The following is a 20,684-nucleotide window of genomic DNA, read 5'->3' on the forward strand; positions in this document are numbered from 1 at the left end:
TCTACCATTCAATGGACAGGACCGAGCTTGCGACATGAAGAGGAGCTCTTCTCTGACATCAAGTCATCTGGGTACCACCATCCCGGTTTGCCATCCCACTACTACTAGGCCTGACGACTGCTCGGATAGTTGGTCTCTCGCTTTATCTTCACCCGAACAAGGTGCCCCTCGCCCATCGAGGTCTCACTGGCAGAGGTCAAGGCTTGGTCTGGCTTTAAAAGCACTCACCCACAACGGTCAGTTAAATGGGAATGTGTCAATGCTATCTCTTTGCCCCGATTGAAGAGAATACTGACCAGTTTCTGAAGCAGAAAAGCCAGTCTCCAATAACGAGACTAAGTCGTTGACCTTCGACCTATCAAGACCCAGGGCAACGACCCTTTCACGGCGCATAGGCAAAATGTCCGGAGCACTTTTTCGTGCAGTAGCAGAGCCGACAATCATTCATCGAAAACATTCGAAGGGACGAATCCCAATAGACCACGCATTCCAATCAGCAGACGACAACAAGACCACTTTGCTACAGTTTCCTCAGTCCCCGCCGGCATCACCGACCGCGGGAGATATGGATACTGGGTCCAGCAAGAACAGTCCTACGAATAGCAACAGCAACCCAAGTATGTCTCCCGAGGACTCAACCGCTCAGAGCTCCTTAGATTCCAGGTTCTATGCATCACCCCCCGGAAATTCTCACTTTAAAAGTCCTTGTACGAGGCCTTTTGAGAAGAAGCATCTTCAACGTCATCAGCACCCTGTCCTGAATTGTGCGCATGCCAACCGCCGCGGCGTCAATACACCCTCCAGTCCTGATAGCAATCTCACTACGATCCAAGAGACTGCTCTCGACCAAGCGTCTCCTAGCGTACTGACTGTCGAGCGGGCAGCCGCGGCCAAGATTTACCTTGAAACTTACTTCGATGAGCTGCTGAATCCCGGGCCCAGCCCGCGGTCTATTCGTCTTCAGTTGCTTGAGACACATCTTATCAACTGCGGTGCTTTGGATGGTAAAGTGAGCCCTTCGGAGGTAAAAGCTGTGCGTGCGGATTTCTTTCGTCGAGAAAGCGAGCATCTACGCAAGACTCGCGTACTGAAAGCTCGCAGTACCCTCGCACTGGTGGCGCAACGGGGCGCCCCTGAAGCCAGCGTTGAAAATGATTGGGATGTCTTGAAGATTCTCGGTAAAGGCAGCTTTGGGGTGGTACGACTCGTCCGGGAAAAATCCCAATATCGTGATGAAGATCCCAATGGCCGCTCTGACGGTTGGTCCGAAGCTAGCAGCAAGCAGGTGTACGCCATGAAGGTTATCCGAAAGTCAGACATGCTTCGTACTAGCCAAGAGGGTCATCTGAGAGCCGAAAGGGACTTTCTTGTTGCATCTGAAGGCTCAAAATGGTACGTGCTTCAAGTAGCACCCTGAATCTCCAGCCGATACTGACTAGGCCGCAGGATCGTACCACTCATCGCAAGTTTCCAGGACGCTGCCAATCTTTACCTCGTCATGGAGTATATGCCGGGTGGTGATTTCCTCGGACTTCTAATCCGGGAGAACATCCTACACGAGTCTGTAGCACGATTCTACATTGCCGAAATGATACTATGTGTCGAGGCGGCACATGCGCTCAAGATCATTCATCGAGATATCAAGCCGGACAACTTTCTCATCTCTGCCTCAGGTCATTTGAAGATCAGTGACTTCGGTCTGGCATTCGACGGTCACTGGTCGCATGACGCCTCATACTTCAACTGCCACCGATATAGCTTGCTCAACAAGTTGGGCATCCACATCGAGGGTGATGACCAAGACAAGGCCGAAGGTCGCAGTCTGCAGGCCACAATGAAGTGGGCAAGCGGTATCATGACGGGGATCGACAAGCACGAGAAAAAAAATAAAGATGATGGAGAGCCCCTTCTTAGCTGGCGTAATCGATGCGGTAATCGCACTTCTGCTATGAGTGTTGTCGGCACTAGCCAGTATATGGCGCCAGAAGTCATCGAAGGGAAGAAGTACGATGCTCGGTGTGACTAGTGGAGTATCGGCGTTATTCTTTTCGAATGCCTCTACGGTCGTACGCCGTTTATTTCCGATGCCGGTAGACATATGACGAAGCAGAACATTCTAGTAAGTTATCTGCAGCCCCCATATCCTCCGTACAGGCACCCAGCGTGGCACAGTTGCAATCGCTGACTGCATTTCACGTTAAAGAGATACAAGGAGACGTTCCATTTTCCACGTCAACCTGCTGTCTCTACTCGGTGTCAGCAATTGATCACGTCGCTTATAGACGACAGAGAGAACAGGCTCTGCTCTAAACGTTATCGCTTCAAAGATCTCATCAATGTGTCTATGACTGCCCAATCAGCCCATCCAGGAACCACAGGAGGACCCGGTATAGGGACTAGTTCTTATGGCCATCACCGGAAGCAGCAGCCTGAGTCGGCAGTCCCACGAGACTTCGCCGGCCGTTACGTGTTTCCTTACGATGCTGAAGACATCAAGGCGCACAAGTGGTTCAGGGGAGTTCCTTGGGAGAGGCTGCATGAGATTGATCCGCCTTACGTACCGCATCTCCGAGGCCCCGATGACACTCATTATTTCGACGACGAGGATCCTATCAGCGATTGGAGCGACAGCAGCGAGGAATCAGAGCCGGAGGATCCCTCACCGACATCTTTTGGCTCTCCGGTCACCTCAGACCCATACGGAAGCTCAAGTCCCATCAGTCCAACCACACCCTCTATGCTTGGATCTCTCAAAGACCTTAGCATAGGCAGCCGTCATCCCAATCCCAAAGATAAAACGACTTCTGTGGCTAAGCAACCTCTTCAAGGCCTCAGACGTGATGTTCAAAAGTGGGCTCTCACTGCCATTGCAACCCCGTATGACAGAAATCGCCTACACAATCTTGATTCGCAAATTGATGAAAAGTTTGTCGATCTGGCTTCGGAAGAGCGGGAGATGTTGAAACAGTTTGTGCGGGTCTATGGAAAGAAAGACCGAAAGAGGCCCAGGGACAAGCTGTTGAGGGACAAGAACACCAAGGCAGTGGTCATGGATGTGAGGAAGAGGACCGCCTTTTTGGGCTACACTTGGCGACGGATGAACCATGACAGTAACGGAGCGGTGAGAAAGGGCTTGGAACGGATTTGGCCCAACGTTGGTTCTTTTGTGAGCGATGGGAATCCCAGGGGCGAAGATGGCACATTCGATGCTGACGGTGTTGCATTTGGTGGTAGCGGTGGTTATGCCGAAAGTGTTTATGCGAATCACGCTGGCTATGAGTGGGAGGAGGATCGCGCCGCTGCTGTGAAAGCCTTGCGCAAGGGAAGACTGAGCTGGCTCTAGCTTGGATGACGATTTGTTCAGAAGACTGATCAGCCGGGGGAGAGTGTGAGATGTTGAGTCGATGGACGAGAGTATTAGACGTCATGGTAGGTTTTGCTTTTGAGTAACACTGCGTAACTGAATATCCGATAGAAGTGCGAAGCCAGGGAAATAGAAATACAGAGTATTAGCATTAAGAGTTATTCTAACCTTTTTGCTGGGGAGCCGCTTGCTTTTTGCTCCACTAGTGACTGACGTTCAATGAAGACGCTCGAACTCATCCATCGGGAGTTGTTGGTAGCCAACGTTGCCACCCCGGCTCAGAAACCGTCACCACTGCTTGCCGGCATCAACATCTTCCTCAGTACCAGCCTGCTGTACGACAGGCGTCTTGCCCTCCGCCAGCGCCTTGGCCGTCAAGATCTCGAACTCATACTCCTTGAGCGCCCGCAACTCGCTCCTGAAAAATAAAAGCGACATCAGCCCGTCTAGCGTACCGCCCACCAAGCCCAGCGTGCTGACGAGCATGAGGATGAACGCAACAAAGTTGCGCGGGACGAACCACACCGCGACGAGACACCCGATCGAAACTCCCAGCCACGCGAAGAAGTGGTACGCTCGCCATTTAAGCTGCGACCGCTCGCGGGCTACGTATTTGTGGATTAGACTGAGAATTTGGTCGTAGCCGCTGGGCGGTAGGCGAGGTGGTGGGGAGTTGAAGGTGAGGAGCTGTTTTGTGTAGGAGAGGTTGTCGTCGGTCTCGGTGTTGGCATCGGCCTCGGCGATACTGGTGCCTTGAGATGATGGTTCCTGGAGGTAGGTGCCCGTTTGGATGAGGTGGTTATCGGGGTCGTTGAGGAGGGTGGTGGTTGGTTTGATGGTTTGATGTGTGTCGCTGAAAGGGCTGTTGTTGTTATTATGCTGCTGCTTTAAAGGAACAAACTTCAACGTCGCCTCAACAGCAAAGTGATCACTCAACGAACACCCCAGCTCTGGATGCCGCATCATCATCCCAACCGCCGCGCGCTTGACCACCCATCCCCCGCCATTAGCCACCACGTCCCCGGCTCCAGCAAAGATGTAATCCAGCCGCTTCCCGCGCAAGTCCGGCGTGCTCGGGTCGACAGTCACCTCGGGCTTGCCGATGCCCAGCCGCTTCTGCTGCTTGGGCAGCCAGCGCCACGTGTTGAAGGGCCCGTCCGAAGTGGCGCAGTTCTCGAGGATGTTGAACTCGGCCGTGGGGACGGGCCGCCCCCGAGCCTTTTCGGCGTGGTGGTGCGCGGGCCCGACTGAGCTGTCGGGATGGAGAATGCGCCAGACGTCGCGCACGGGCGCGTGAGAGGTGACGATTTGGTGCTCGAGGGACAGGGGCAGCATGTTGAAGTCGCCCAGGCCGAGGACGAGGTGGCCCCGTTCGGCGGCGCCGCGGAGGAGTTTGGAGATTTCCCAGGACTGAGAGGTGCGATGGCAGATGTAGGAGTCTTTGGGCCCGGATTCGTAGGGGGCGTGAGTGTGAGTGTTGAACACCTCGATAATGTGTTTCGGACCCGGGCCATATCGGATCTTTGCACAGGCAACGCCCTTCCCAACATACCAGTCGCCGCGCCAGAAGGCCGTAGGTCGCCCGTTCAGAGGATACCGGAACATGGTGCTCTCCTCAATGGGCCACTTGGACAGGATGGCCAGACCGCCGCCAAAGGCGCCGGCGAAGTAGAACTTGCCATATGGCAGGATGTAGCGGGTTTCGCGCCGGATGGTCAGGTAGTCCTCGTGGCAGAAACACTCCTGAAGCGCGACGATTTGCGGTTGCGGGTCGGCGATGGCGAGCTGGCGGCCAATTTCTAAGAGACGCTCGCGCCGCAGCTTGGATATGTATTTTAGACCCCAGCAGTTGAGCGTCACTATGGATATTTCGGTGGGCAACTCGGCCATCGTGGCTGAGAGTTCGTATGGTTGTTGATGAGCAAAATCGTCTGATGTGGTTGATGTGTTCTTAGAGAGTTAGAGGAGGTGTCAGATGGGATGTCAGATGAGAAGCCGCAAGTTCATGGTACGCCCACACAGATGCAGCGCGATGAATGAGTGAAAGTCAACAAAGCTCTTCGATAACGATACAGAGTTTAGTTATGACTTCAAAACAATCAAAGTGAACTCGCCTTCCAAGTTACGGTCACGGCGGCTTTCCCTCCATCCTTGAACACGCCCAACTAAACCATTCTAGGTTTGGCGTTTCCGCCCAGTTGGTGTGGAGGCTCTCCACAAATCTCGAGATCTCCAAGACGGGACGTCAACGACTCCTCCAGCGGACGGATTGACCAATTGGGTGACCTTATTCTATGGCTGCAGCTTCAAAGTACCTGGGTACCTCTGGTACGGACACATGCGTAAAAGGTACCTCACGTCCAGACCTTAATGGATCTCGGAGCAGAGGACATGAAAGAAACAAATACTCAAACTTTCAATCTCTGCAAAGAAACATGCTCCTCTCGTTGATTCATAGCGAATGCTTTAGCTTTTCGTTGGTTATGATTAGCCAACAAAGGCTGTTGGGTTGAAGTCCGTTGGCTTTGGTGTACATATGGACTCCCTGATGACAACTTGTGCCTGCCACGCCCCTGCACCCCCAAAAGTTGGGCAAGGTACCTTGTCGTGCGCGCGCATGCACTTTGAACTTTCTTCCACTCCGACTGATGCCAACCGAACCCGACGAACGGATCTATAACCACATCACATATTTTTTACTATTACCCTGACGTCTCCACGAGCTCAGACTCCCATCATTTATCAATATTCTTGGTGAAACACCCTCAAGCTAGATCCGCGTCTTGCGCCCCAAGACAGAACGGCATCTTCTCAAGCCAAGCTTCCCCTCGACATGCCCAAAACCCAGGCTTCCCCAGAAGGCACAGCTGCTGAGCCGCCTCACCCCAAACGCCGCAGACTCCCAGACGACGACGCCAGTTCGATGCCGCGATATAGTTCACCCGCCGAAGATATGAACCGCGACGAAGACACAACAGGATTCGAAGGTCGATCTCGTGCCCATAGGCCGTTAGCGCGCCGCGACCGTCTCTCTACAAGCCCAAACAGGGCCAGGGATGCGAGCGCAAGTAGAAGTAGAAGCAGAAGTGGGAGGAGTAGAACCAAAAGCATCAGTCCCCGTTCCGACGAAGACGAGCAACAACGGCGATACCGCTCCAGGTCATCATCCAGGTCTCGCGAATCGCGGTCCAGATCTTCGTCGCGCTCCAGGAGTCGCTCGTACTCACGTTCTCCAACCCGATCCCGATCCCCTCCCTCTCGATCGCGCTCCCGGTCACGATCTCGAACAAGCTCGACACGCGACCGCTCCCGTTCCGTATCGCCCTCTCGCTTTCAAGACCGCCGTTCCTCCAAATCACATGCCGAGCAGCTTCGACCGAACTACCGACCCCGCTTAGAGCTGAGCGGTCATACGGCTGCTATCAGCCAGGTTCGAATATCACCAGACGGAAGATGGATTGCCTCCGCTTCTGCCGACGGCAGCGTCAAGATCTGGGATGCCACCACGGGCCACAACCTCGACACTCTTATAGGCCACATGGCCGGAGTCTCATGCCTGACATGGGCACCGGACAGTAACACTTTGGCTACCGGCTCAGACGACAAGGCAATTCGTCTCTGGGACCGGGTGACTGCTAGTCCCGCCCACGCGTGTGGGGATGAAAGCAACCGTGGCCAGGGACCACGAGAGTACATCAGAGGCGGCAGCCAGCTCAGGACAGCACGCGGAGGTAGAACAGGAATGGGCCCGTTGCTGGGACATCACAACTATGTTTACTGCCTCGCCTTTTCGCCAAAAGGGAACATTCTGGCCAGCGGTAGTTATGACGAGGCTGTGTTTCTGTGGGATGTACGAGCTGGTCGGTTGATGCGAAGTTTGCCCGCTCATAGTGACCCAGTGAGCGGCATCGACTTTTGCTGTGACGGGACACTGGTCGTTAGTTGCTCTACGGATGGGCTTATGTACGTTTCGGACTGCATGAAAATCTGATTTTGATGGGATATGGTTGCTAATCTTTGGAGTTCCACAGTCGAATATGGGATACATCCACCGGCCAATGTCTCCGGACGCTCGTCCACGAGGACAACCCCGCCGTCACCAACGTTTGCTTCAGCCCGAACGGCCGCTTCGTACTCGCCTTCAACCTCGATAACAGCATTCGTCTTTGGGACTATGTATCAGGAACCGTCAAGAAGACATACCAAGGCCATAAAAACAGCGGCTTTTCTATAGGCGGAGGTTTTGGCGTGGTGACCGACAACAAGGATACACAGGACGACTACCGACACGGTAATAGGGGGAAGCCATTTGTTGTGTCGGCTAGTGAAGACGGAGATATTGTGATGTGGGATGTGGTTACTAAGCAAATCGTACAGCGTATCGAGAAGGCCCACGAGGGGGTCTGTTTCTGGGTGGATGTCAACGGCGACACCATGGTGAGTTCTGGGCAGGATTGCACCATCAAGGTTTACAAAAATGTGCGGAGGAAAAAGGATGACCGCCGGCGAAAACTCGACAAGCCGAACGACATCAGTGCGATCGACGGGACGAATGGTCATGGTAATGGCAGAGGAATTGATTCCGACGAAGCTATGGGTGACGATGACCTATAGCATCGCGCACGGGCTGACTGATACCTGACCACTGTTTCAAGGAAAGTGAGAGCACATTCAAAACCAAATACCCCATTTAGCTTTATTCCATGATTCGCGACGCTGCTGAGGGTTGAATGCGGAGACAAATAGGTCTTGGAGCTTCCTTGCGTTGCTTGGGTGACTGACCATTCTGATTCGCATTTTTACCTGCCCGTCTATGAACAGATGACACGCCTATTCCAAGCAGGTGTGGGTTGTCATCTGATGCCCAGAGATAAAGCAGGTCCAAGTGGTAGGTACCAACAATCCGTCGTAGGAACACCTCATACCCGAGGAGGTAGGCATGCGTACAGGTAGTGATCAACCACCATGGTTGCCTCTACCTGCTAACCGCTCAGTGTCCGGAGGCATGGCGCCCTTTCTGTCTGGTCATCTATGGCCTCAGATGGGTGGGTGAATTGGATCTGGTGTAGCAGGAATAAACCCGTAAGAGTCTCGACACAGCCAGCCCTCAGTTGCTGGCCTTCTCAGACTCAATGACATCCACATCCATCTCCTCCTGCACCTCCAACACCAACGCCAGGCTGTCCATGAAGGAATTCACGGCGACGCGGAGCATGCGGTTTGTGGTCGCCTTGTAGTCGACTTGCAGGACCGTCTCCCCGGCATATTCGCTGCCAGGGGACGCAACGGTCGAAAGCTCTCGCTTGACGAGGCCGGAGAGCTCCTTGTCTACCCTTAAGGCCTGGAGAGCAACAGAAGCCAACCGAGCATCAGGGAAGGGCACTTGAAGTGTTCTTTTTCGGGTTGTTGTGTTAGTGTCAGTTATCCTGAAAGAAATGCATACAAGGTACCCGAGCGTTGAACGAAGTTACATGGGCATGAAGAAAGATGGGAAAGAAGTACATGACATGAAGAATAAAAACAAGGATAAGAATGAGACAATAACACTAAAAAAGATGACCTACAGCGAACAGGGGAAGTTATCGTCGGTTGCCATGGTTGCGGTCTTTGAAAACCCTGTAGTAAACACTTGCAAGAAAAATGTTGTCTTGAACCAAGGGGTTTCAAACTGGCACGCGTTTAACGGTTGTCAGGGGAGTTTGTGTGGCAAGCGCTACCCGATGACGAATGTCGAATTCCAACCGCCGCGGCGTTGCAAAGGCGCTCTTCAGCAGTGTGCCTGTGCTGTGATGACTCTGTAGGAGTCTCAAACTGTATCTCACACTGGCTTATTCGCAGTGAGGTTACTATCGTCTACAGTTATCGCAATTCGCAAGGTCGTAGGCGGCAGGCTGGCTGAACAAGCGAGTTCGACATTCGGTTGTGCCGTGCTGGGCGCAAAGGAATCAATGGCGGCTCTGCTCGCAGAAAAGGACAATCCGGCATCACCTCCCTCCCTACCTCAGCTGAGAGTGGAGCTCTGGGGGGATCTCCCGTCGGAACGGAGTGATGTTACTGGTCCAGGCGCGACTGCGAATGCCAAGAGAGAAGGTTGTCAGGACAACGGCGGGTGAGATGGAGCTTTGGACGCGCTTATTGGGCGGTGAATTGTTTTGGAAGACACCAAGCCCCCCGAATTCTTCGCTGGCCCACGCTGACCCAGGGCGCAGGCAGCGGTCGGGCAAGTTCAGTTGCGAAGGTTCGAGGCGGTCTCTGCATGGAAGGTGAGGTGAAGGTCTCGCTCGTTCCCCAGTTCCCCAGGGTCCCTGCCAATGACAATACAACCTTGCCAGCAAAAACACCGCTCTTGTGGTACCGGTAAGGCCGTACCTGCTACAAAACCTGTTCTCCGCAACCAGCATCATACCCTCCTCCCATCGCACATCATCATCGAGTTGCCCACTCCTTTGTTTCTTCAATTCTCCTGCCTCCGGTGCCTTCGTTCTTGAAGAATTGCATTTTCGCAGCCGGCGTCGTCTTGTCTATCTTTGGAGGCTTCGGCTCCTGCTTTTGGCCCTTTCATCTCACCCCGCACCTGCAGTGCAGTACACAGTCCCTTGCGTCGCGTGCGGTATACCTAGCCCAGCTTAGCTGCTTGGTTTCCTTTGTTGGCACACAATCGATCTGCGATCTCGACCTCACCTTCTTCCCGTCAATCCGACCAAAATTTTGGTCGTCAAAATATTGAATTGGAGGTTGACATCCTTCGCTCCCGCCTCCCAATAGCTCATTACACAGAATTACTATCCCAGTACATGCGCCCGCGCACCGTCGCAACGCCAGTCGCTCTCTCGACATAAACAGTCGACTCGGAGCCTCCCAGGCCACGACGCCATGGCTCCTTCCTCCAGACACTCCAGCAGTCTGGGGCAAATCATTGAGTACATTCCCGGTACGTGTAAACCATGAGCGCGCCGTTTTGGTCCTCTCAATCGAAACTACAGATTTTTATTTTTCCTTTGGCTTCGTCGTACAAAAACTCCATGTTTATGATCCACCCGCATTGCATGTTCACCGCCCCGCAACGGAGCTGCCCGCCCCAACATGTGCACCTTTGCATATCCTCTACACTACCAGCATTTGCCTTGCAGTATACTAACCTTCACAGACCGATTGTACCTTGCATCTTACTCTGAGCCTCCTACCGAGCATACCCTGTTCCCCTACCCGGATCCTGAACCACGGTCTCCGCGGAAGCGCTCTCAACGAACAGTCGACCAAGTCGCGGAGCGTAAGAAGCCATACTACTTCACCGTCGACGATACTCTTCTATATAATGCCTTCCACCACGATTTTGGCCCGTTCCACATCGGGCACCTTTACCGCTTCGCCTTGCAGTTCCATGAAATTCTCGGGGCCAAGGAGAACAAAGACAGGCCGGTAGTGTTCTGGAGCAGGGCCGACCCACGCAGTAGGTTATCCAAGCCCGCCTACTCGAGACTAGCAACGATCGCTGACCAATGTTATCTCAGGTCGTGCCAATGCCTCTTGTCTACTGGCTTGCTACATGGTTTTGATCCAATCGTGGCCTCCGCATCTGGCTCTTGCGCCGGTCGCCCAGGTCGACCCCCCTCTAATGCCGTTCAGAGACGCCGGCTACAGCCAGGCCGACTACGGCATCACGGTTCAGGACGTTGTGTACGGCGTTTGGAAGGCCAAGGAGGAAGGCTGCTGCGTGTTGGAGACATTCGACCTCGACGAGTACGAAAAGTTTGAGAGAGTTGAGCACGGCGACTTCAACTGGATTACACCCAACTTTCTGGCATTTGCCTCTCCTCAGCATACCCCGGTTGCTCCCACACCTGAGGGGACCGAGCAGTGGTCACTTCTACCAAAGACTCTAGCCGCCGTCGACGCACATCCTACGCTGCCGCAGCCCTTCAAAAATGTCCTCAGGCATTTCTCGGAGCGAAACATCGGTCTTGTCGTCAGGCTGAACTCGCAGCTCTACAATCCCTCCTACTTCGAAGCCCTAGGAATCAACCACATCGACATGATCTTTGAGGATGGAACTTGCCCGACCCTTTCGACCGTACGGAAGTTTATCCGCATGGCCCATGAAACCATATCTAGGAAAAAGGGCATCGCTGTTCACTGCAAAGCTGGTCTTGGCCGAACAGGCTGCCTCATCGGCGCCTACCTGATCTACCGACATGGATTTACAGCAAACGAGGTCATTGCGTACATGCGCTTCATGCGCCCAGGCATGGTCGTGGGGCCTCAGCAGCATTGGTTGCATCTGAACCAGGGCGTCTTCCGGGAGTGGTGGATCGAGGAGCGGGTTGAGCGGAGGCTGCGCAAAGAGATGGCAGCCGCGGCCGCGGCCGCGCAGGCTAACGGGACCGCGCATCCCAGCACCCCTATCCGTGCTATGTCGAAGACAAGTCTTGGTCGTAGCTCTAGCAAAAACGGCGTGTCCACACCCTCTAACAGAGGATCAATTCGGACACCGCTAGGCGAGATCGACCGGGACTCGGCGCGTGATAATCATATTGGCGTACAAGAGGATTACCTCCCTGCACCTACGCCAGGACAGCCAAGGAAGACGCAGCGGGGCGCAGTAGATCGCCAGAAAGGATACGGCCGGGGAACTATTCAGACCACTGTGGAGGAAGAACCTGCCCCCATGACGGAAGTGACAACCGAGGTGATTACGGTTCAAAAGAGCTCAAGAGGGCCGAATTCAGAGGAGGAATGGAATCTTCGAAGAACTCGGCGAAGACAGTCTGCCACTCCAACTTTACCAGAACAACCACGCCCCGAACGGTCTGTCACCCACCAAACCGCTACCACGAAAACGACTGTTTATCAAGTTATGGATAATGATGCATCGAACAATATCGAGAATATTGGTACTGCAGTAGCACGAATAAAGGCCCACGACCATGCTCCACGCACTAGTTCCGCGTCCGGAGTTTTGACCAAGGTACGAGGCAACACTAGTGCGAAACGCCATCCACCTGGGAGCGTCAGAGAAGCTGGTGTTCGAAAGACAAGCGGACGAGTTGGGAGTATAGGGAACTCGATAACCAGTCCGGCAGCTGTATCGGCGGTGCGTAAAATAAGTGGGATGTGACCCCATCCTCATGAGTCGAGAGACTCTATAGACTTCGGTTGATGAGTTATGACGACAGCTCCGATTCATTGGCTCCACGATTCAATTGAGATACAAAAAGAAATGGTGCGTTCAAGAGCATGAGGTTATGCCTTTGGAAGTCTTGGGTTTCTCAGTAGCAGCAAGCAAACTTGGAGCATTCAGCGAGCGAGCGAGCTGCAGCATATTGGTTTAACCATCACGTTTGCATGATCAGCACTTTATTTTCCACGCATGACGGCCTCTCTGGCATAGCAGGTTTCGTCTTTGGAGGCGTTTTCTTCTGGATTGCAAGGTCATACTTGGGTTGTGGAGGATACTACGATAAACGTTGCATGGGCATGAGCATGGAATGAGGGCGGGGAGGCAAAGGGGATTCTGCTTTTTTCTAGGCCGGGTTAAATTCTGGCATGACTTCTTTGGTGGACTTGGGATTTGGCTTACTCTTTCGGTTCGTCATCGATGGATGATGATGTTCCTGTGTTCAAGTACTGCTGTACGGAGTCATGGATAAGATCAGATCGGTTAGACGACTGGCACTCGAACAATATCACGGCTTTTCAGTTGCAGTTCCGGCTTCCAGTGAAACGTGAACCTGATACTTAAGTTGATGTTCACTCCCGGCCATCATTGCAGTGCAGCACTATGGTCCCGACTACTCTTGACTCCCCCTTACTGTGTAGGCTAGCCGGGAAGCCCCATGCCGCCTCCGGAGATGTCGTCCTCCGCCGGACATCCTCACCGAGGGCCGGAAGTCCGCGGCGAGTGACTTCTGACCCGGGCAGTCAGGTGAGTGTACTGCATTAATAACGAGTCCAGTTCTCCGCGCGCGGTCTACGGTAGTTGTCTCACGAAGTACAACTGAAGACGGCGATGGTAATGAAGTGGGTAGCGATTTTCGGTTGCACGCCCGCACCGTACAGTACCTCAACAGTGAACGGTTATTACCTCTATGGTTGCCGGATGGTCAGGAGTAGGATACTGTTAACATCATTATCTCAGCAACCATAAATCCCCCAGGCACTCACTGCATCATCAAGCGACGGAACGAACACTGAATTGGCAGGAACTCTTCCATGACATCGATGAGTCAGGTGCACACCGGAGGGTAGAGCATCGCGACTTCCTTTCCCTCCTCCTCCCACCCCAGACTACTGCACGCCAATCCCGCTGCCAGGGCCGCAGCCTGTATGGTAGGAGACCTTATGGTTTTTCTCCCCAAAACCATTGTAACCTAGATATCAACGGTGGAGCAACCGTTCTTCCCCTGCAACGGTTGTGCCTTCTTAACTGCCCGGCAACCGCCCAAGAACCGTAAGTTTCTCATAGGGTACCCCAGCTAAGGTCGTTACTTCCTAACCGTCGACAACCACTCAACAACCGTGAGTCCCCCACATGGTATTATCCCAGCTACTTAAGTTAGGGAAGGAAGGAGCAAAGATCCAGAAGAAGCAGATGTACATCTGTTAGTGAGGCCCGACCTTAACTATGTAAAATTTCATCGCTCTACTACCCCTTCTAACAGATATCCCTCCAGTGTACATGGTCGGTCACGAAAGAGTTCCTGCCACTTCGGCGTTCAAGTTCCGTCTTCTGAGTACGGTAAGTATTAGATCTAGGATTTACGGTTTCGTCAGCTGAAGTGTCAACGGTACAGTATCTTGCCTCCAACCGTCTGGAAACCGAATCATAACTCCCCAGCTAAGATTGAGCTGCTGTTGTGGGCTCAGCCTGCAGGCGAACAACTACTCGCTGCACTTGTTATCGTCGCCGTCTTCAGTTCTCAGCTTCGTGAACCCTGCAACTAAGTACCGTCCTGTTAGTAGTGCTTAGCTGGGACGGATACCATGTGGGCGGCTTGCGGTCGCCAGGCGGTTGCTGCATGGCAACGGATCCAAATACCTTACTGTTGCTGGACGGTTCTAAGCTCACAACGGTTTCTGAGAGAAAAACCATAAGATTTCGTTCCCATACAAGCTGGCCCTAGTATAGCGCAACAAGCGTGCAGTACTAGTCTGGAGTGGAAGGAGGAAGGAAAGGAAGTCGCGATGCTCTCACGGCAAGAGCTGGGCGGGAGCTGGGCGGTCGGTCAGATTTAACGGCGGCTGCGAAATCATCGTCCAACTTCAGGTCGGTTCCTAAGTGTTCTACAGTATGAGGAAAGAACATCTGCCGGCAACCGAACGTCCCTTCTTAAACAAGCCAACTTTGCTGGACTCGAGGACTGAGGAATGACCTTATGGTTTTTGACTCAGAAACCGTAGTGGATTTTAAACCGTCGTGCAACCGCATTTGCCGAGCAACGGTTGTGACTTCCCGACTGTTCAACAACCGTAAGTCCCACACAAATCAGTCCCAGCAAGTCCGTCCAGGAACCAAACACTCGCTGGAATGATCGGCTGATAACACAAGTTTCGATGATCACTCACTCGCTCACTCGCTTGCTGGTCAGCGATTTCTTCGTTGCGGTGCTTCGCCTTCAGTTGTGTGCAGTGGTGGCACTGCAGGCAAATGTCGACTTTAGTTCCGAGTTCTTTCTCGAGGATTACCGTCGTCTCCAACCGTCATGACAAATTTCTCTAGTTCTTTACAGTCTACTGTCATGCTAGGTCGTCTTGCTCTGTCTGTTCCTTGGTCGGTTGAAAAAAAATATGTAGCACGGATCGTTGAGGAGCGCAAAGCACCCAGCTGCTTTTCTGTTCATCACTTATATCGTTCGTTCAATCGACGAACAAGGCCTGCTCCAGCTCTGCCATGGGCAAACAGTTTCTGTACTGAGGAGCCAACATCAAGTCTGATGGCTACCTGTGGTACTTGAGGTGTGTGTTTTCACTTCTTTAGTAGCAGGGGTTCGTTCGAACATACCTATTTTCGGGCGGGTAGAAAAACTTTTTTGTCACGTTTTACCCCGGTCTCTTGAAGCACGAGTTAGTGTTGTCAGCTGAGGACTTTGTTGCTTGAGTTCAGGTGCCGACGGAGTTCTTTCAGCTTCAAGTTTTAGCCTGTCTAGAGTTTTTTGCAGTCCAGTAGAGGTTAGTCTGGAGGGTGAATGGTCTTTTGGGCGCCGAAAGGCAAGAGTTCCGCACGTTGGGATGTAGGAGATAGTTATCTGTTTCGAAGTCAGTTGCTCTCTCCTGGGTAGTGCTTATGTCATAACCCCGTGTTTTGTCTTCATCTCAGGGAGAGTAATAGTAGAGAGTCTCTTCTAGTTGTGACAATGCGTTTAAGTGCCTTGACGTCGTTTTTGACAAACCGAACTTCTTGCTCCAGGTTCCAAAGCCTACAAAGACTCTGCACAAAACCAGTAAGATGCTTTGATCTAGACTATAAACACTCAAGATCATCGCAATAGAGTTTTGGCAAGCGTGTTGCAACTCAAAGGCTATGTCATCCACCTTTGTCGAAGAAACATACCAAGCTAGGCATCACAGCAATCTTACAAACCTGGAAGCCAGGCTGTCAAGAGTCATTGTAATGTATCTACTATGGATTTCGGAGTAGTTGTTCTAAAAGCAAATCAAGTGAGTGTAGCGAGCAGCGTAGAGTTTGCAAGGTCAGGATGCCTAACGTTACGTGGACGGACTTGGAAGACTACGATTGTTGACACTCCTGTTGTAGAGGATGGGGTCGATAGTAAACCCGGAGTTCATTCCACCACAGATGTCTACTTCGTTCAGTAGACTACGTATGAGTACGATACTCAACTTGGTCAACCATGACAGCCAAACATCGGCATCAACGACGCCGCTCTTCTTACAGGTTGAAGAGAAAACACATGCGCGGAGAAGTACAAGAATGAGAACATATAACGTTCGGGTTCTGTTTTCAACCACCAGTCAGGCAATGGGGAGGTTTAATAACGGTAAGTAAATCATGGAATTCCGGGGGATTTACACCATTCGTTTACCGTCGTATCTACCTGCATTCAACACAAGATTCAACTGAATGATATAGGTTATACATTCTCCCCCAGAGCCAATAATCGTGAGCACTGCAGTCTCAAGAAGCCATCTCTCTTCACTTTGTCTCTCCATTATGGTTTTGCTGATGTCTGTTTCTAACGGTCTCACAGGTCCGACAGGAAGCTGTACTCACTCAGTCAGTCCACTCCATCAAACCGGAAAACAGGCACGATCTCTGCTACTTAAAAACCACTGTACTACACTTCGACGGTTAGTACCCGAACTTCCACTTCTCCCCCGCACCCTCCCCGGATTCTGTACAACTCGAACAAATAAGATCGGAGAGGGTCGGAAAGGTAGGAAAGCGAGTCGGCAGGTAGGCGCTGTACAGCTTCTGTAGGTACTACCCGAGTTCGTATCCGCAACAGATGCATGCCGGCGTTGGCATGATATAGTCTTCACGTTTCAGGGCCCACTGCATTCCAGTGCTGAGTAGTACGTACAGGGCGAGGTATTGTTATGCTGGCAATGTGTTGCTTGACCCAGTGGTCGTCGGCTCCTGCTTTGAAACTCCCGTCCGGTCCGGTTTCTGTACGAATACCGGAACCCAGGGCCCATTCTTTAGCATCCGGGTCTCCGAAATATTAGGAGCAAGACAGTGCTCAGCTGAAGTTGTAAGTAGCTGAAAAGGGAGAAAGAAGCGAGCACACGAGTGAGGTTTGCAGTGAGTTCCACCCACACACGTACTTATACGCTAGAGTAGTCACCAAGTGGTGTAAGTAAGACAGTGAACCGTCAAACTGCATGTTAGCGATGATCAGATTCTGAAGGAAGCCCCGAGGTATGCATGAGAGGCTTTCAGTTCCTGAAAACGAAACTCTGGCATGACATGACCACACCACCATCGATTTGCCAAGCTGAATGTGTTCAGTGTTCACACTGTAGCTCTGGTCTGATAGTAAACTAGTGGCGTACGGTCCGTCAACGATATCGGCGGGCCGTTCGGTGTCAGAGTTTGGTACTAAGAAGAACAGACAGATGACAGAGATACCATAATGCAAGTGACAAAGATTTGGGGATTGATCAAGTAGGCACCCCTCGAAAGATTTCCTCCTGTCTTCTTGGCCTCCGAGCGAGCTCGAGTGCTTGGCGATTCCGTCCTCCCCGTGAGCTGCGAGCTGTAACTGCTAGCTCTGCTAGCTCTGTTTGCCTGTATGGCTTTTTTTATGCGTGCGTCTATGGTGTTTCTTCTTTTGATTCAGACGTTGTACAACGCATCTGTAGATCGTTCGAGGGGCAGCATCAAGGAGAAGAGGAAAAAGCAATGGGCGTTTGGTTGGTCTTGCAAGCGAGATCGGAGAAGTGTGTTATTTCTTTTTTTTTGCCCCTCATGTAGTGAACTCGAGTAATGGGTGACGATGATGTTGGAGTGGTGTACAACAGCTTCTCACGGCACCACCCCGCCGCACAGAACACTCAAGGCTTGAGAGTGGTTGGTTTCAGGAACGGCTGAAGAAAAGTCTTCAACGGCACTCTTGAGCTTACTCACATGGTGATGTTTGCTGATGGTGGTTGACACTGTTGAGTAAAGGGTCCTGATCAGTCATCAGCAAGAGACGGTATCCGGTCCTCCAAGAGGATACCGTGCAAGGTCCTTTCAACATTATGCTTGACATGAGCATTAGGGAAATGGGAAAATTCATACCCGGCCCTTTTCAGTGTCGTGGACCTTTTCTCTCTCCAACGAGAGTGCCAGCGGTGTGATGATGGCTTGCACAAGCCCTAGATTCCCTCATCGTGATGTACACGCATTTTTCTTTCTTCCCCGAGATACAGGAAGCAGCTATCCGCTAACATAGACGCAGTGATGGGCTTCAATGGTCTGGTGGGCGGTTGGATAGAGACCTCATTCCCGGGATGCGTAGCCCCGGACAGGGTCGACAACCGGGCTTCTGGGGAGCAAATGCTACTCTTTAGCGGAACAGGTAAGGCGCATTATGTTGTAGGGCGAGAAGCATGCTACCGACCTGCGTGGCGTGTGATAGTCTGTAGGTATAAGTACGTAGTATGTGTGTAGTGCGGACAACTGAGACGAGGGATTGGGTGGCTCGGTGGGTACCTCTGCCTCAAGCTGAGGTATGTAGACTTAGTCGTCCATACAAACATGTCCTCGCCCACCGGCTATGTCCATGAAGCGCGTTTCATGTCGAGCGCCGGGACCGGATTCATCTAATCTGCCACGACGTACGTACGTAAAGAAGTTTCCCCTGTTCGAGGATGAGGCATACGTTGGCCTTCAGCTCTCGGTCCTAGAAACCGAGAAAATAGACCTGTCCCTTCATCATTAATGACAGACAGACACACGACTCACTCAATAAAGACGGGCCGAGCCTCGCTACCCGCCCCCCGCAGCTGATCTTCAGCGGGGGCTTTCTTCATCAGAGCCAGGATACAGCTCTGTAGTGCGGGAATTGATGAGTACTGTACTGTACGTAATCCGACCATGACTGAGACAAAAAAGAAACCGGGCAGTTTCCCACGTAGCCCTCGCGAACGAGACATGTGGGAACCGTGAACGTGTCAGAAAATCAGGCGACCGGAGAGCCGAATACTTGCATCATGATTGCGACAGTAATTCCCGTACTGTGGTAGAGTCCCCGAGTGATCAGTAGGTAGGAGATCGTCCCGAGTCCAGGCCGGCCGGTAATGGCCCGGGAGTACATAGGTACTGTAGCTACCTCTAGTGATAGTGATATCGTGACTGGTACGACTGGTGATTGTGATAGGGACCTACTAGACGGGAGCTGGAAAGAGGGGCGCAAAAATTCAAGAGCCCGGCAGCGCACCGTGTGACGAAACTTGAACGAGCGGAAGACAGGCAGGCATGTCGACGGAGGTGTTGCTGCATTGTATTGAGGAACAATCTGGGTGGGTTTTTGGCCGCCCGGGGACCAGGAGATGGTAATGTAAAGAACTTGGACTTTACAAGTTGAATACGAGCGATCGTCGCTGCCTGCAGATGTTAAGAACCCCTCACGGCCAATTGGTAGGGCTAAGCTGGTAGATGTGGGGCATCGTGGTACTTCGGTATAATTGTAACGACTGTCATACGTCACGGTACCTGTATTGATTATGGTACTCATAATAACCACTTATATAGTGTAAGAAACACTTGATCATTATTCTCGTCCGAGTACCGCTAATTCTCATTCAAATCGGATTTATCCCCCCCTGTCCTGGCCAATTATGTGGTTTGCTGAGGTCTGCATGCCCCGTTGAGGCGTCGCCATGAAAGCTCTCTCTCCAGATGTAATTGGCTAGGATAGTATGGGGAATAAATCCGATTTGAATGAGAATTAGCGGTATCATGATCAACTCCTGCTGAAGGATGGCGCTAGAGAACCCTCAAATGCTCCTACAGTGCTTATAATTTGATATCAACATGATGATGTCCGCTTGTATCGTGAAAGGGCTCAATGCACTTAGTGCCTGACAAGCAACGGAAGCACTAAAGCTTGTGTAACAACACTCCCTACCTCACATCCAACAATCTGGCTGCTTGCTTTGCTTCTTAGTACTACATCCCGTCGTGAGTTGTACAAAGCCCCTGGCAACCGTACCCGCATGGAAAAACAGGGGAAGCATATCTTTGTGTGACCATCCTTTGGAATCGAGCTATTTGTTTGTACCTGGAAGCAAAGGAACGATAGCTCCATAGAGAAACTGAACTTACGGTAAGAATGAAGACCGGCTTCTTTACTTCTTCTCTCCACCATCATACCACGTTCAGTTTGAAAACGAGGCAATTTCACACAAGTGGTTAAGTTTGAGAGGATTCAAAGACGTAGTTATTTCCCCATACGATTGGCCTTGCAGTGGTCTGGGTTTAGTTTCCTGTAGCATCTAATTATACCTTTGCGGGACCAGTCACTTAGCACTAGCAACTTTTACCATGGCCCGGGGGTCCATCTGTATTGAGACATGAACTTGCTACCGGCGAACAACAATCTCATTGATCCCCGAGGTTCACTTGATTCCCGCACAAACACCGTCCAACGTTCAAGAGATATATGAACTGTGTTGAATGCGCGTTTCGCAACACTGTAGGACGAGCACGCGGTGGATTGCCGGGCGTAAGGGAGCTGTTACCCGTTTCCACTCACGCATCATTCTAATGCAACCAAACCCGAACGTATGCATGCTCACTGCGCTGCACTCTGCAGACGCCCTTCTGCGTGTCACTAACCCCTGGGGCCCAATCCCCTGGTCATCAATTATTCTCGGT

General features: G+C 52.1%; 5 protein-coding genes across 5 annotated transcripts; 3 read left to right on the forward strand and 2 right to left on the reverse strand.

The window, feature by feature from the left end:
- Window positions 1-34: 34 nt before the first annotated feature.
- B0H65DRAFT_563407 (kinase-like domain-containing protein) lies at window positions 35-3,343 on the forward strand (the record flags this gene model as incomplete). Its single annotated transcript, XM_062830230.1, has 4 exons — window positions 35-236; window positions 312-1,392; window positions 1,447-2,004; window positions 2,206-3,343. The coding sequence occupies 4 exons, from the start codon at window positions 35-37 to the stop codon at window positions 3,341-3,343; spliced, it is 2,979 nt and encodes a 992-aa protein (XP_062686354.1).
- A 309-nt stretch (window positions 3,344-3,652) lies between these two features.
- Window positions 3,653-5,757, reverse strand: B0H65DRAFT_544257 (DNase I-like protein; the record flags this gene model as incomplete). The annotated part of the gene is made up of 2 exons (XM_062829278.1): window positions 3,653-5,314; window positions 5,731-5,757. 2 exons carry the CDS (start codon window positions 5,755-5,757, stop codon window positions 3,653-3,655), a joined length of 1,689 nt encoding a protein of 562 aa, XP_062686355.1.
- A 256-nt stretch (window positions 5,758-6,013) lies between these two features.
- Window positions 6,014-8,389, forward strand: B0H65DRAFT_31111 (WD40-repeat-containing domain protein). Its single transcript, XM_062823300.1, has 2 exons — window positions 6,014-7,327; window positions 7,396-8,389. Exons 1-2 carry the CDS (start codon window positions 6,198-6,200, stop codon window positions 7,976-7,978), a joined length of 1,713 nt encoding a protein of 570 aa, XP_062686356.1. The 5' UTR covers window positions 6,014-6,197; the 3' UTR covers window positions 7,979-8,389.
- On the reverse strand, window positions 8,267-9,091 carry B0H65DRAFT_31116 (transcription factor Pcc1). Its single transcript, XM_062823301.1, has 2 exons — window positions 8,929-9,091; window positions 8,267-8,757 (listed from the first exon to the last, which is right to left on the reverse strand). The coding sequence occupies exons 1-2, from the start codon at window positions 8,958-8,960 to the stop codon at window positions 8,472-8,474; spliced, it is 318 nt and encodes a 105-aa protein (XP_062686357.1). The 5' UTR covers window positions 8,961-9,091; the 3' UTR covers window positions 8,267-8,471.
- Window positions 9,092-10,108: 1,017 nt separating this feature from the next.
- Window positions 10,109-12,664, forward strand: B0H65DRAFT_31128 (tyrosine-protein phosphatase CDC14). The gene is made up of 2 exons (XM_062823303.1): window positions 10,109-10,814; window positions 10,876-12,664. Exons 1-2 carry the CDS (start codon window positions 10,448-10,450, stop codon window positions 12,477-12,479), a joined length of 1,971 nt encoding a protein of 656 aa, XP_062686358.1. The 5' UTR covers window positions 10,109-10,447; the 3' UTR covers window positions 12,480-12,664.
- Window positions 12,665-20,684: the final 8,020 nt, after the last annotated feature.

This window comes from Neurospora tetraspora, assembly GCF_033439725.1.
Source record: "Neurospora tetraspora strain CBS 560.94 chromosome Unknown B0H65scaffold_1, whole genome shotgun sequence".
Classification (NCBI taxonomy): Eukaryota; Fungi; Ascomycota; class Sordariomycetes; order Sordariales; family Sordariaceae; genus Neurospora; species Neurospora tetraspora.